This window comes from Phyllosticta citribraziliensis, assembly GCF_038025025.1.
Source record: "Phyllosticta citribraziliensis strain CPC 17464 chromosome Unknown J3D65scaffold_9, whole genome shotgun sequence".
Taxonomy (NCBI): Eukaryota; Fungi; Ascomycota; class Dothideomycetes; order Botryosphaeriales; family Phyllostictaceae; genus Phyllosticta; species Phyllosticta citribraziliensis.
The window spans coordinates 609,401-623,909 of NW_027117346.1; the positions used below are offsets into that span (position 1 = coordinate 609,401).

The 14,509-nt window shown below is 58.0% G+C and overlaps 6 protein-coding genes across 6 annotated transcripts; 4 read left to right on the forward strand and 2 right to left on the reverse strand.

Moving 5' to 3' along the window:
* The first annotated feature begins 345 nt into the window (after positions 1-345).
* On the forward strand, positions 346-2,207 carry J3D65DRAFT_463159 (uncharacterized protein). Its single transcript, XM_066796450.1, has one exon. It carries the CDS (start codon positions 537-539, stop codon positions 2,034-2,036), a length of 1,500 nt encoding a protein of 499 aa, XP_066652965.1. The 5' UTR covers positions 346-536; the 3' UTR covers positions 2,037-2,207.
* A 2,690-nt stretch (positions 2,208-4,897) lies between these two features.
* Positions 4,898-8,578, forward strand: J3D65DRAFT_669646 (uncharacterized protein; the record flags this gene model as incomplete). Its single annotated transcript, XM_066803218.1, has 3 exons — positions 4,898-5,899; positions 5,949-6,062; positions 6,110-8,578. 3 exons carry the CDS (start codon positions 4,898-4,900, stop codon positions 8,576-8,578), a joined length of 3,585 nt encoding a protein of 1,194 aa, XP_066652966.1.
* Positions 8,579-8,674: 96 nt separating this feature from the next.
* On the reverse strand, positions 8,675-9,104 carry J3D65DRAFT_463173 (uncharacterized protein). The gene has a single exon (XM_066796451.1). It carries the CDS (start codon positions 9,067-9,069, stop codon positions 8,770-8,772), a length of 300 nt encoding a protein of 99 aa, XP_066652967.1. The 5' UTR covers positions 9,070-9,104; the 3' UTR covers positions 8,675-8,769.
* Positions 9,105-9,377: 273 nt separating this feature from the next.
* Positions 9,378-10,592, forward strand: J3D65DRAFT_647012 (eukaryotic translation initiation factor 6; the record flags this gene model as incomplete). Its single annotated transcript, XM_066802315.1, has 4 exons — positions 9,378-9,412; positions 9,589-9,936; positions 10,163-10,398; positions 10,471-10,592. The coding sequence occupies 4 exons, from the start codon at positions 9,378-9,380 to the stop codon at positions 10,590-10,592; spliced, it is 741 nt and encodes a 246-aa protein (XP_066652968.1).
* Positions 10,593-11,203: 611 nt separating this feature from the next.
* Positions 11,204-12,487, reverse strand: J3D65DRAFT_660345 (uncharacterized protein). Its single transcript, XM_066802571.1, has one exon. The coding sequence runs from the start codon at positions 12,233-12,235 to the stop codon at positions 11,648-11,650; it is 588 nt and encodes a 195-aa protein (XP_066652969.1). The 5' UTR covers positions 12,236-12,487; the 3' UTR covers positions 11,204-11,647.
* A 122-nt stretch (positions 12,488-12,609) lies between these two features.
* On the forward strand, positions 12,610-14,390 carry J3D65DRAFT_631838 (nuclear protein DGCR14). Its single transcript, XM_066800949.1, has one exon. The coding sequence runs from the start codon at positions 12,696-12,698 to the stop codon at positions 14,265-14,267; it is 1,572 nt and encodes a 523-aa protein (XP_066652970.1). The 5' UTR covers positions 12,610-12,695; the 3' UTR covers positions 14,268-14,390.
* Positions 14,391-14,509: the final 119 nt, after the last annotated feature.

Sequence of the window (14,509 nt, forward strand, 5' to 3'; positions counted from 1 at the left end):
CCGGTCCACTCCACCGCGCCCAGATATTGGCACTCGCTTCCCACGCCACTGACTGTCTGGCCTGCATCACGAATTCAAGAATCTGCACCCAGCCTCCTCTTATCCTCTCGCAGCTTTCGCTCTCTTTGTCAGGTGAACATCCTCACTGCGTAAACAAGCACAGACTCCCAGGACTGCAGGCGATTGGCACTGATCCCGGCCTGCGGATGGACTCCCCGGTCTATATTTGAAACCGATCCCGTCAATCACCCTCACCGCCCAAGCAATCCTCGTTTTTCGTCGTTGCGCCTTCACCTGCCAACGCTCGTCTGGCGGCCCGGTCCCGACCCCGTCCACATCTAGACCCCTGTGGCTACCCTTCCCCAGCAATTCTTATGTCTCGCTGCGTCTCCTGATTTCATCTTTGTCCGCCTTCTCAATCTCCAGCATTACCGCCATCCAATTTATATTTGCCGCCTCTCTTTTGCCGCACGTCATTCCCCCGACGATTGATATCTGGGCTGCATCGCGCCCTAGAGCGGGAGGCTCACGGCGCCATGTTTGACTCTTCTCTCGAAACCCGCTCCTTGACGCATCCAACAACCAAGCAGGCGAGCCGCCGGGCTCTCCCTCTGCTTGGTGTCCTGGCTTGCCTTCTCACAGTCATCACTGCCATCTTCACCATCCTGGACGCTGCAGCTCTCTCCGAGGCCCATGTCTCCTTCACGGCCCTGGCAGCAGTGACGATAGTCCTGGACGTTTTCGCCATTTCCGCAACCTTGGCCTTTCTCATAATTGCATGGCGGACAGAGGACTGGCAAATGACAATCAAGAGATGGAGCGCCTCAGTTGGAGTGTCCCTGTCCTTCATCAGCTGCGTCCTTACCCTGGCCACCTACATCCTCACCCAGGAAAACATCCATGCCATTGCTCCACGGGGCTCCAGCCACTGGAAAGGCCTGATGGCCACCAAGTTCACCATGTGGGCTATCTCGACTTTTGCTCAAGCGTGCTTCTACGGGATGGCCCTCTTTTCGAGTCCTTATCCTTCCGACTCCCAATACGCCAGGGCAAGAGCTGTTAGCGAAACCACGGATCACGGAACATCAACGCCACAATCACAACCCACTGTGGATTATGAGCTCTCAAAGCCCGTCTTCCGAGTAGACTCTGTCTCTGCCATGAGTTACTCCAACAGCCCGAGAAGCTCTGTTTGCAGTTCGGTGCGGGCCTCGCTTCAGCAGGCAGTTCGTCCCATTACCTCGCGCACAAATCTGATAGGCCGGGGCTCGTCGTCTCTGCGTGAGTCTGCGAGCTTCCAGTCGGAGCGATCTGGGCGCACAAGCGCGCAGAATGACGGCTTCGAGTCCTGGGATACGTCAACAGTGGACGAGCAAAGCCGAGAAACTGTTATGCAATCGACGACATCTCCGACCAAAGCGCTTACCCCGTTCAGTGGCACGCGACTGGATCCGATACCAGGTAGTCGGCCCGTGTCACCCGCAAACGCCCTCAATGGGCACTTCCCCATGTCTGACCCAGCCACCATTCCGGAACTTCCGCCAACTCCAGACCTCACGGCGGCAACACCGGTATTCTTTGGCAGTCCGCACAACAGCCGTCCAGCGACTCCCACCATTGACTCTTCAAACATTCACCCCCTCTTTAGGGCAGACTCGCCAGTCCCTCCACCAGCCGTCACTCCAGGCACGGTCGTTGTCGCCTCTCCACTCTCTGGCCAAGTCATCTCCCGCCCTCCCACTTCTGCCTCACGAAGCAGGGCAAACAGCCGCACGCGCGCCATGTCACCGTCGTCGATGGTGTCATGGGACGCTCAAAGCCTCCACAGCAGCCGCAGCATGAGAAGCCTGCGCAGTGCGCGCAGCCCATCGCCTCCTCCCAGCCATCACACGACAGATAGGGAACGCGGCATGACACCGCCGATTCCCGAATTCGTTCTTGCTGAGCGCCTCGACCGGGGCGCCAGCCGGTCCAGCAGCCGCGAGAGACCTAGACGAAGCACCCTCAGAGTCAGCGAGGATGCTGGACAACTATGATTGATGTTATGAAATAGATTCTTTATCGTTTTGCTCACAACCCTCCGTCCGTTCCGTCGCTGGGCGGCGGATATGAAGATGACATGCCCCTCTTATGTCACGTCACGGTGTTTTATGGATGCTGTTTTTTGCTTTGGGTTGATTTGACACGAGGTGCAATGCGAGAAGACAAAAACTTGCTTTTGCGTTTTGGTTCCGGGGTTCCACATTTCTATCTCTCTCTCTACATATCTCCAGCAAGAGTTACGGCAGGCGGGCTGGTCTCTCTTGTTCGATACCCCGGTTTTCATGTCACGGTCTTCTGGCCTTTATCTCTTTCCTTCTCTCTTTCTTCTTCTTCTTCTACTCTCCCTCTGGTCGGCGTGCTTCCAAGGCCTCTTTCTCTGCATGAAGACACGTCGTTAGTCCGCCTCTTTGTGAGAGCGTTTTTGAGCGAGCGATCGCTTCCGCTCTCTTCCTGGTCATCCATGGCGCTCTCCCTCCTTTGAAACACGCGCACGTCTGCGGCTCCAGGGTCGAAGCCGCAGCGACTGCAAGGCAGAAGCAGAGAAACAAGAAACGTGAATGAGTAATGTTTGTATGTATGTGCATGTATCTATGGATATGGCGAGGGATGAATATGATGCATTGGATGGAAAGGCTGTATTGGCAAAGTAATGCATTCGAGCGAACATTCCAACGATCCATGGTCTTGGCATGCAATGATTTTTTCGCCCTTGAATTCCCAACTGCAGTTGTTTGGCATGACTGACTGATCAGGTCGCTTAGAAGCGGTCATTTCCGCCTTTTTCGGCAGTCGGAAAAACAAAAAGTGACAGGGAAAGTGACAGCAAGCCGATGAAGAAAAGCAGCCAAAAGAAAACACGGGAGAAGAAAGATTCCGGAGGACCCTTGGGCCTGCTCCCTGCAGCGGCATGCGAACATGTAACTAGACTACAGAGGTTGTGTGTGTGCATGCTGCGCTGCTGCTGCTGCTGCTGGTCTGTCAGATCTATCACGACGATGCGTCGGCAGTGGCGTGGTTATGCGCAGTTTCCATCTTGCAGGCGGCTATAGACGGGTGTGGGCAGCAGAGGGCAGCGGCCTCGTCGTCGAGGACCACTGCGGATTGCCGCTTTGGGATGGTATGGGAAAAGCTTGCGTGGTCGCTTGTCGGCGGCATCAACAATGGCAGGTCGCACAAAGTGTCGTTGTTGTATTCGGTTCATTCGTGAGTGACTGGCAAGGACAAGAGCAAACGCAGGCGGATGTGGTTTCTGGCACTGGCACTGGCAGGGTCGTGGCTGGGCTGGGGTGGGAGGGAGCGAGGTTAGCGTGGCGGGCGGCGAAGATGGAATGGGAGCGATTAGCGAGATGGATGGTCGAGTGTCATTGGCTGCGAGGCATGTGGCGCAGGCAGGCGAGCGGCCCAATGGCATGCTCGATGATTTTTCTGATGGCCTGTCGCCGCCAGAGTCTCTTGTCGTCGACGTGATGCGACGGGATGCAAGTGATTTTGGGCCTTGTCAAGGCGTCATGCTGGTCGTGAGATGAGGATCCGATGGAGAGGCGCGACAGGGAGTCGGCGTTGATCCCTTGCAAGGCGGACGGGCGGGCGGTTGGTGCGTCAGCGTCGGCCAAGTCGGGCCAGACCCAGGCTTCGCCGCAGCGACAGCAGGGCACAAGAGGGGATGTGGGCGAGGAGGAACAGGAGACGGAAAGACGTTATTCAGGCTCTGGTGTTGGTTGCATCCAGGTCTCCTTTTCGCGCGGCGACGATTTGGGAAAAAACGACTTGACCAAGCTCGACTAGGCCCGAAGCGGCTTAGCGGATTCTCACCAAACGCAGAGGACCTGGCATCTGCTTCTGCTTGCTCCGTCAGGTCTGCTCTGCTCTGCTGTTGTGAGAGAGTGAATAGAAACAACATAGCACGGCCGCCCTCTTCCCCCATCGCCCGCCCCGTCGCCGTCGCTATTCTCGCTCCTCTCCGCCTGCCCTGCTGCTTGTCCTCTTCTCTTTCTTGAGCGCGCCGTTGCTTGTCAAGTCTGCCTCGTTGCCCGCCGTCCCTAGACCTCCAGACTGGACTGGAGCATTTTGACCATCTCTCCCGCAAACCCTTTCATCAACACCTCGCCCCACTGACAACCCCCGCCCCCCCAAGGCTCTGCTCGTCCTGCTTGTCTTTGACCCGACCGAGACACTTTTCTGTAAGTTTGACCCCGGCCTTCCTTTCATTCATCTCTGCCTGCCACGCTCACCCAACACACCACTGCTCAATTCCCATCCGCTGACGCTGTCCATCCAGTCCTTGACTTGCTGCCAGTGCGAGCCTCGCATTGCCATGTGCCACTAACCACCTCTTGACTTCTATACGGGTGCTCAGTCGCTCCACTTGGCCACTCCGACTGCAATCTTCGGATTCTGTCTCTCCCGCCAGCGCATCCTGCCTGTTGACTCCTGTCGGTCCATTTGCCCGCCGCAGAGTAGTACATCATTCCTGCGCCGAGGTCCCTCGAGACTTGTCATTTACTATTCATCTTCTCCTCATTTTTCGTCATGTAAGTTTCCGACTCGCTCCCGTCGCATCGGATGCATGGTCACGAGCCTTACAAGCCAAGTACCAACACCAACACCAGTCTGGACAAACATGAAGCGCAGGCGCGGCAGCTCAAAGTCGGCATCCAGGAGCCCTGAGCTCTCTCGCCAAGGTAAATTCGCGCCCGTCTCCCGACCATTGCCTTGACCCGTGAGAATTTCCCACTGACAGATCCCTCCTCGGCCAGCCACATCGCCGGAAACCCGGCTGCGCAGGCCCAGTACGCGAGGCGCTAGCCTAACACCATCAAAGCCAACCAGACGTCACCCAACGGAGGCGCTGCATATGACTACTCGACGCGCTGCCAACAGTAACGCTTCCGTTGCTACTGACTCTGCTGCCAATTCCGAGGCCAGTGGCAGTCGTCGCAGTTCTCTCAACGATGAGCAGCCGCCGCAGTTTGCGGCCGATGACGCGCAGTCTCATCCCGGCAGCCAAAATGCTCCAAACGGGACCCGCGAGACCGAATCCATCGATTTGGATGATTCCAAAAAGACGGATTCCGTCTTCAAGAGCGCCGAACCCGACGTGCCAGAAGCACCCTCGGCGTCGTCCCAGTCGGATCCGCATGATCTCGAGTCCAAGCCGTCGCGCTCACCTGAACTCACCAAATCTGCAAAGAGAAAACGCGCGTCATTATTGACCGAAATCTCTGAGGAGCCTCGCATCAATGGCGTGACCAACGGAACCTCGAATGGGGAGCAGTCCCAATCGAATCCCGACGCAGTCTCTGAAGCCACCCGAGATCCAGAATTGCCACCGCGCAAGCGCCAGTATCGAGGCCGAGGAAGAGGCCGTGGCGGTCGCCAACCTCGCACCATCTCAACCCATTCCAGCTTCGCAGCTCAGACAGACGCTGCATCCACGCCGCCATCGACCACTGCTCCCGACAGGGATGCCGCTGATCATGGATCAGAAGATGCTCAAGCAGAAAGCGAGCGTCCTACCAAACAGCCCAAGCGTCTTCCTGGAAGACGACGAGCACCGAATTCGAATCCGAGCATTGAGGCAGATTTGCGTCGTCAGTTACAGTTGAAAACGGCGTATCGCGCCGTGGTTAAAGTTTTAAAGCCAATCTTGGCCGAGCTTGCCGATCGCTCAATCAACGACGTCGAAGATGATCCGACCGCACACGAGGAAAGCTTACACTTTGACTCGGTGCAGGCTGATCTCGACAGGACGCTTGCGGACCGCGTCGCTTATCTGGATCGCAAGAAGCACATTGAGAAAACCTATGCCGAGAATCGCTACAGCAACGACTGCGACGTTGTGCGGTCTGAGTTTCAGGTAAGCTTAATTCTTGATTCATGCAATTGGTCTAACCAACTTGGAACAGAACGTCTTCTTCAGCTTGCAGGAGGATTACTTTATGCGTTATCAACATAGGTTGTTGAGCATCGCCCGGGCTGCCGATCTCGAAGCGCAAGAAGGCTACGGTTCCAATGACGAGGTATGTCGAATTCATCATGTTCTGACTCGGTGCTCACCATTGTACAGGACGGTCTTGTGCCTCGCCGACGTGGAATGCAGTATAAGTGGAGATCCACGGGCTTCCTTGATCCTAGATCGGACTCCCGCAGCCGCTTCTTTCTCGAAACACAAAAGCTATGGGACAACGACCAACTCCGAAGGAAACTCACAAAGGAACGATCCGAATTCCTGCAGGCCAACCGAGAAGAGTTCGATGATGAGGCCGCTGTCAACTCTCGCGAAGGCTTTGCCACTTACGACCCCGAACAGCGCGAGCAAGCGCTCGCTGTATTCAATGCGGCAACTCTGGTGCAAGCAGCTCAGGCCGTCGAGGAACCCGAACTTATCCAGACGCTTGAGCCAATTCCGAACAAGGAAGCGAGCGGTCTGATGATGCTTGTAGATGCCATTGAAAACTTCAGTAACATGCCTTCTGCTGCTACGGAGCTCAAGCCCGCCATCTCCGGACGGAATACTCCTGTCATTGAGCAAGTTCCCCCAAGAGCCACGGCCACTCCCGTCTCCAGTAGAGGTCGCAGGAAACGGGGTCCGTCAGCCAAGTCGACCCCTCGACATCGAGGTGCTGGTTCTGCCAATTCAACTCCTTTGCCGCAGGGCCCTGACGATGCGCTCGACGCGACGGCTTCGACAACGTCCCGAGCCATGTCTTTGGACACGGAACTCCCCGGGCCAAGTCCTAGAAAGCCGTCGCAGTCGGCGTCTGCAGAGCCAATGGAGCTTGACCCAGCACTGTCAGAATCCATGGATACCGAGCAACCGCTACCTGCAATAGAAGAGGAGCTGCCTGCATTCCGACCACAAATGGAGAGCGCTCCGCGTTCTGAGCCCCCGCCGCGGCAGCAGAGTGTGCCTAACAGAATCACTGATATTTTGAACAAGGCTGACGATGTCGGACATTCCAATACTAACTCGGCATCGTCAATTGCTACGTCCAGTCCTGCTGCCTTGCCTCCAGTCGTCCTCCAGCCGCTAAATGCTTCAACACCTCTTCACGAGTCTGCTCTGTCAAGTGGGCCTGGAGGAAGATCTCAAACGGCCACATCCCGGGCGGAAACGCCTCTCGAAAGGCCTTCAGATGCAGCACCCACTTCCGAGACCTCTGCTTCGGACCTTCCAACGACAAACTTGCCGGCAGGCGAGCCGCAGAAACCAACGCAAAAGCTATCTTTCTGGGATGCCTTGGCGATGGATAACAAGCGTAACACCAGGCCAGCCAGCCCTCCAAACACACATCGCACACCTCTGGCTCGAGTCCGCCAGAGCTGGCCCCAGGTCCTCAACACTTCGAGTTCGGCTCGCAAGTCCGCGGAACCAAGAAACGGGACGTTCGCGACTGCAGATGCAGGCAATGCGGACGTGAACTCGGAACGTGCGTCTCAGCCTTCAGTTGAAAGATCTTTGGATGGTCAGGAGCGCATCATTGAGAGAATCACGGGCTCTGCTGAACGATCGATAGAAGAGTTTCCTCCGCGGTCCGACCGGGCCATAGACAGGCTCGACATGGCACCTCCTATCCCAAGAAACTCGGTGTCGAACGAAGCTGGTTCGCGGAGGTCATCAGGAACTGGCAGTGTCTTGTCGCAAGGACCGCCCGCCGGCCATCCTTTGAATCAACGCTCGCCCATCGAGGCTCCCACGAAACGATCAAACTCTCGGGAGATGCCAGCGGGTCTTGAGCAGAGACAAAATCGATGGAGAGCCGCAGTGCCTGCGCAACATGGACCGAATCCGCCGTTCCGCCCAAACTCGAATCAACCTCAAAACGCGTTTCTCAAGCACCAAGGGTGGACGACCGAGTCGCAAGCACGGCATCCAGCGGCTTCGGCAACTCCACCGCAGCAGCCTCAGCCTCCACCGTTCCCTGGGTATGCGACGCCATATGACCCGCGGCTCTACCCGCCCATGAACTACCCACCCCCGCCACCAGGGCCATACCAAGCACAGCAGCAGCCACAGACAAACCCGTTCCTGGCTGCTGTGCCGCAGCCGCATGGACACATCCTCCCTCCATTTCCGTGTCCGTCTGAGCGCCCGCCGCCGTATCAGTCAATCTACAACATGCCACCACAAGGATATGGTTATCCTTATCCAGGTTACGGACCTCCGCCGGGGCAGGCGGGGCCATTGCCGCCCGGAGCAATGCCCCCTGGGCAGGTCCCGCCGCCTCCGCCCGGCCCCTTTGGCCAGCAGTATGGTGGACCACCAATTCTCCCTGCAACGACTGATCGCCGTCACAGTGCCGGTCCGGGGCAGGCTCCTGCTTCGGGGACTCCTGGTCCATATCCAGGCTCTCCGCCGCAAGCGACGCATCCGCCTGCGTTCCAGCAGCAGCAGCAGGGCCAGTACGGGAACGGAATAAGCGGCAGTGAAAGACGTGGGCCTGGAGGTGGCTCACATAAGAAGAAGTATAGGCATAGTACCGCAGGAACGGAGTTCCGGCAGTACCTGCCCAAGGGCAGTGGTTCGGGACGTTGAGGCTGTTTTAGTTGAGTTGGAAGATGACGGGTTTTGGAGCGATTTCATTTGTCGTCGGCGGCATTCGCACGGGACTGATGCGAGTGGTAAAAGTTAGGTCGATCATGAGCCTTGGTCGAGAAGAAATTTCGGTTTGTTTCGTTACTGTGGGTGGGATATTGATTGCATTGAACAGGCGTCGACTGGTCTAGTCAAGCATGGGAAGCAGGGTTGCATGTATCTGTCTTTTGTTGTTTTCCTTGTCTAATTGGGATCATTGAGCGGCGGGTCGAAGGACACGGTACGGTAGGTAGCATGGCGTGTATACATACATCACCCCGCTGCACCAAGACTTGCCTGTTTGGGATGGACGTGGCGGTGCAGATTGAGTCATGATTGCTGCTGCGGCTACAGTGACGAAAGAGCCTCAGGAACAAGATGAACATCAAGAAGGTCACTGCATACGACGGAGTTGAGGCTGCTTTGTGCGAGGCTGCAAAAATCTGATTCATTGTTCGGAAAATGAAGAAGAATGAGTCACGGAGGATGACTGCTGACGGCGTTTGGTGTGCCCTTGAGCTGAGGTGGGGAACTGGTCTAGCCTGGTGCAGCCTCTCCGTCGGGGCTACCCCGGCAACCTTTCAGTGCTTTTGCCTTGGGTCGTAGGTCATAAAACCTTCACCTCGCCTGCCCACCACCACTCGCCATCTCACTGCTTCCACCGCCCTCTCGACAGCCTGCGTCTTTTGCTCCAGCAAGTCCACTCATCTGCCCGACAAACATAACCTCCTCAGTCTCCACCAACTCTCACACAACAATCATGGCGGTCCGCGCCCAATTCGAGAATTCAAATGAGTGCGTCTATGCCCCACCATGAATCTTCTCCCACAGCACAGCCTAGCCCAGTGGGTGTAGCACACGGGCCAGCCCAGCAGCATCTCTGCGCATCAGCCTTGCCGTCACAGCGTGCTCCCCGTCGTCGCAAACCAAAGAAACTCAGAATGTCAATTCTAACTCGAGGGTTCCCGCAGGGTCGGCGTCTTCTCCACCCTGACCAACTCGTACGCCCTCGTCGCGCTCGGCGCCTCGGAAAACTTCTACTCCGTCTTCGAAGCCGAGCTGCAAGACGTCGTCCCCATCTGCCACGCGACCATTGCCGGCACCCGCATCGTGGGCCGACTGACGGCCGGCAACCGCAAGGGCCTGCTCGTCCCGACCAGCACCACCGACCAGGAGTTGCAGCACCTGCGCAACTCGATCCCAGACGAGGTTAAAATTCAGCGTATCGAGGAGAGGCTGAGTGCTTTGGGCAACGTTATTTGCTGCAACGACCATGTTGCGCTCGTGCATCCGGACATTGAGAGGGAGACGGAAGAGATGTAGGTCTTTTATGTCCCTGTTTGCTCCCCTAGAGATCTTCCTTGGCAGCCGCTCTTGATCATTCTGCCTTGTTGCTTCTTTCTGGGCCAAGTCTTCATGACCACGCGTCGATTGGGCAGCGTGTGGCGAAACCTGCGGGACGGGAAAGCTGCCAAGGAAGATTGTCTCGCGCATATTTCAACGGCGCAGAGCAGCACGGAAAGGCCTTGCTAACCCTGTCAACAGTATCGCAGATGTGCTCGGCGTCGAAGTCTTTCGCCAAACCATCGCGGACAATGTGCTCGTCGGCTCGTACATGTCGCTCAGCAACCAGGGCGGCATCGTACACCCCAAGACCTCGATCCAGGACCAGGACGAGCTGTCCAGCTTGCTCCAAGTACCCCTCGTTGCCGGCAGCGTCAACAGAGGTTCGCCAGTCGTCGGCGCCGGCATGGTTGTCAACGACTGGATGGCAGTGACTGGTGAGTCTTCGCCGGCGACATGAAAGCTACGCACCACTTGGCAATCCAAATCACTGACACAAGTGATTTCAGGTCTTGACACCACCGCAACGGAGCTGTCAGTCATCGAGTCCGTCTTCCGTCTGGGCGAGGGCATGGGCCCCAGCGCCATCAACACGACCAACAAGGAGACGATGGTGGAATCTTTCTACTAAACGCCCTTTTTGAAACCCCCCCTTCTCTCTTTGATACCCATCTATCGTCTGGAGTGCGCGCAAGAAAAACAAAAATCGATGCAAAGTCGATATGAACATGGAACGACCATGGCTTATCCATCGAGCCAGACCACAACAAACCTGGCATGTCCGAGGGCGGGAAGAAGAAAGAAAGTTGGACGTGCGATGAACGATAAGAGTTTGCTCTCTCATGTCCGTTGTGTTGTGCATGGAAGGGAGCGAATCCCCCGTCAAAGTGCGCCGTGGATTCTTGTCCCTCCTGACTTCATGTCTTGACGGACGTGGCATCGGAAGTTCCATAGGGCACCGCTGCTGGGTGCAGGGGGCATTATGTTTGGATTGCGATCTCTGGGTTTTCCCTTCCTCCCCAAGGCGTTCAAAGGCTGGCTGGCAGGCAGGCAGGAGCAGCGGCGGGCTGGGCTTGCCGGGATTTATTGGTCACGATCATGTCTGCTCTGTGTGGGGTGGGAGTGGTGCAAGGTAGCTTGCTTGCTTGCTTGCTGCTCCGGCCCAGACGCGCGAGACTAAAAATGGGAGTAGGAATAGAGCGGAATACAAAAGCTTTGGTATGTTGGACATTTGCTCTTGATCTCGCATCTTGCTTTGAATGTGAATGCTTGTGGTCTTCTATCGTGCGTCCGTGGGGTGTTAATTGGATGCTCCTAGTGTATATCTTAATCGTGAGTTGAGCCACAATGTTCGATGAGCTCGTCATGACGGAGGCCCTCCTACTGTCAAGTGTCCTGCCGCCCTTTAAACCATGTATTTGTGGCCAATTCAGTCAGGTAGATGCCTGCCAGCGTTCGGCTGACTGCCTCTAATGAGACTGGCACAGCAGCATGGCCATGGGCAGCAAGACCTCGCTCAGATCGTCCTCAAGCCAGTCTACGGCATCACATCGTGAAGCACACACCGCACATAGCAGCAGTAAATCTCCGTTGCTCCAAGTTCTCTCGTCTCCTTCCTCTCCTCCGCTGCCATAGCCATGCTGGCCGTCAAGTCCTCTCCCCTGTCCCCTTCTCTCCCGACCCAAATCATCCAAACAACTCGTTCCCATCGCCATGCACCAACCGCGCCAACGCCCCATCCCACCCCCTAACAACCCACCTTGACCGCGCCGCCGCCTCCTCCTCGCCTCTCGCGCCCAGCGCTGCCATTCTCCCGCCGCTGCCGCCCGCCGTCTCGCCCACCCACGCGCCGCATGCGCCTACCACGGCCGCGCCGTCGGCTAGTGGGGCGCGGATGATGGTGTGCGTTATTATGTGGGTTGCTGTCGCGGGAGATGGGGCGGCGGAGGAGGAGGAGGAGGAAGAGGTGGAGGAGGTACAAGGCGCAGAGGCCCCGACGTACAGTATGTCGAGCGGGATGGCGGCGCCGTGGTGGCCGTGGTGCTGGCGCAGGGCGGCGGTGAGGGCTTGGCGGAGGGTTATGGGGTCGACGACGGCGGTGGAGGAGGTAGATGCGGACGCCGTTTGCGGCGCGTGGTAGGTCAGGTGGATGTAGAGGTGGGGTGAGGGCGTGTAGGTGTGTTGTGTCCGTGTTGTTGCTGTTGCTGTTGCCGGCGTGGTGGTGGTGGTGGTGGTTTTGGCGGGTGGTTGGGAGAGGGGGAGTGTGGAGGGCATTGTGCGTGCGGCGGAGACGTGGAGGCGCGTAGCTTGCTTGGAGAGAGGCTTTTGTTGTGAGGGTCGTCTCTCGTTCGATTGGATAGGTGGTTGAGTGGTTTTGGATGCTAGCTCATGTGCTCGAGGACTTTTGTGCGGCGACGGGTGGGCGTTTGCGCAGTTGGATTCGAGGAAGAGGCCGAGCAGTGGTGGGGGCGTAGATTGGCAATCGTGATTTTGGTAAGAGTCGCCTGTATTGAATGTACCTGTCACCAATTGAGTTTGTTCCTTGGGAAAATATGCTCGGCGACGGGAGCTCGTAGGGCTGAGCCGCGGGTGGCGCAGCCATCAAGATGCGGCTCGCCCGCAGTTCTCGACGCCACACTAGTACATCACTCCAACTTCAGTTCACAACGAACCTACCTATCACCAACGCTTGAACGCGGGGCACCCTTGAACACTCCCGCCCCGTGCGACCATCATGGCATCCCACGACGCCCCGTCGAAGGCGCTCACCAAGCGCGACGCCGAAACCGCGCTGATGCCTCCCCCGCCGGTCCCCAAACGCATAAAGCGCCCTCCCAAGGTCCTGGACGAAGACACGTACACGACGGCGCTGGACCACATCATTGCGCGCGACTTTTTCCCGGGCCTGCTCGAGACGGAGGCGCAGCAGGAGTACATCGATGCGCTCGACTCGCACAACGACGAGTGGATCGCCGAGGCCGGGAGGAAGTTGACCCAGGTCATGACGCCAGGCCCCGACGGACGGAGAATGTTCACGCCGAAGCGGGGCACGGGGTTTGCGACGCCCATGAGGGCGCCGGTAGCGGGGGACACGCCGAGGGACTGGGTGGGCGACACGCCAGGCAGCGTCAAGAGGAAAGAGCTGGACTTGGGCACGTCCAAGGACGACTTCGAGCTGGAGAAGATGAAGAAGATGGGTCTGGGCAATTTTCAGGCAAAGTACACGTCCGAGGATAACGAGAGCTTCAACAAGCTGCTGGACAAGCAGAATCAGAAGAGGGCGGACGCGTACGCATGGCTGTGGCACGGCAACAAGATTCCCTCGGGCGGTCAGATAGCGTATCGCGAGCGCGAGCAAAAGCTGCTCGAGGCATCCAAGGAGTCGCAGAGAATCAGGAACAACGACCGCGCGCTGGTCAAGAGGGACCCAGAGAAGGAGGCCGACGCCGACGCAAGAAGAGCCATGCCCGAGCACAAGGCGTCGGCGCCGCGCAACGCGCTCATGTTCGCCCCCGACTCCATCGAGGACACGCACACGACCCGGACCCAGGACGCCGAGGCCAGCTCCAACATGCCGCCCAAGCAAGTGCTCTACAACAACACGCGGCTGCAACCGCCGGGCGAGCTCAACAACGCCAACGCAGACGCCGTTCCCCCTTCGCCCTCGCTCTCCGCCGTCAACGACGCCATAGCCGGCCGCCCGCGCCCGTCCGCCTCCGAGGCTGCCTACGCGGGCAGCGAGACGCCGCGCGTCAACGGGTACGCCTTCGTCGACGCCGACGACCCGGAACCCGAGCCCGCCGTGCCCGCGGCCGACAAGTCGCTGCTCCAGAAGCTCGGCATCGCGGGCGACGCCGGTCCCCCGAACCCCTTCACCATCAAGCAGGCCAGCAAGCGCGAGGAGCTGCACCACCGCCTCGTCGACAAGACGCTCAAATCGAAAAGGGAGGCGAGCGGCGGCGGCAGCGGCAGCGGCAGCAGTGCCGCAGCAAACAACAGACTCGCCGCGCTGCGAGAGCCCGCCGGCGCAAACAAAACGCCCACGCCCAAATTCGCCAGCAGCCCGATTGTCGCGGGCAAGGCTCGCGGCGGTGGTGGTGGTGGTGGTGGTGGCGGTGGTGCCTTGACGCCAGCAGCGCAGCGGCTGTTCGACAAGGTCGGCGGCCACACGCCGAAGCGCGAGGAGGGCGCGTGGAGCAGCGCTTTCGGTGCCTCGAGCTCGACGCCCAGGGCGCTGGGAGGAGAGAGGGCGAACAGGGAGAGAGTGCGGTGGACGCCGACGCCCAAGGTCAGGAGGGCCCCTTGAGGTGTGTTTTGCGGTGGGCGGATGTTCTTTTTACATGTAGGGATGGGCTTGTGGACTGTGATACCCCCTTTTTTCTTTTTGCCACGTGAATATTATTTGCAGTTTAAAAAAGATGTTACCACCTTCGACTTGTGTTGTGCTCGATGTGCTTGTGCCTCCACGACCGAGCCGTTCTCATTCACCAATCGCTCATTGATTCTACCTTTTCCCCCTGACTGATGGGTCGATGACGGCCACCGAGG

What these genes read in the sequence shown, in the direction of transcription:
- J3D65DRAFT_463173 (XM_066796451.1), bottom strand. Translation starts at nt 9,069, where the DNA reads ATGAATCAGATTTTTGCAGCCTCGCACAAAGCAGCCTCAACTCCGTCG.
- J3D65DRAFT_660345 (XM_066802571.1), bottom strand. Translation starts at nt 12,235, where the DNA reads ATGCCCTCCACACTCCCCCTCTCCCAACCACCCGCCAAAACCACCACC.
- J3D65DRAFT_631838 (XM_066800949.1), top strand. Translation starts at nt 12,696, where the DNA reads ATGGCATCCCACGACGCCCCGTCGAAGGCGCTCACCAAGCGCGACGCC.
- J3D65DRAFT_463159 (XM_066796450.1), top strand. Translation starts at nt 537, where the DNA reads ATGTTTGACTCTTCTCTCGAAACCCGCTCCTTGACGCATCCAACAACC.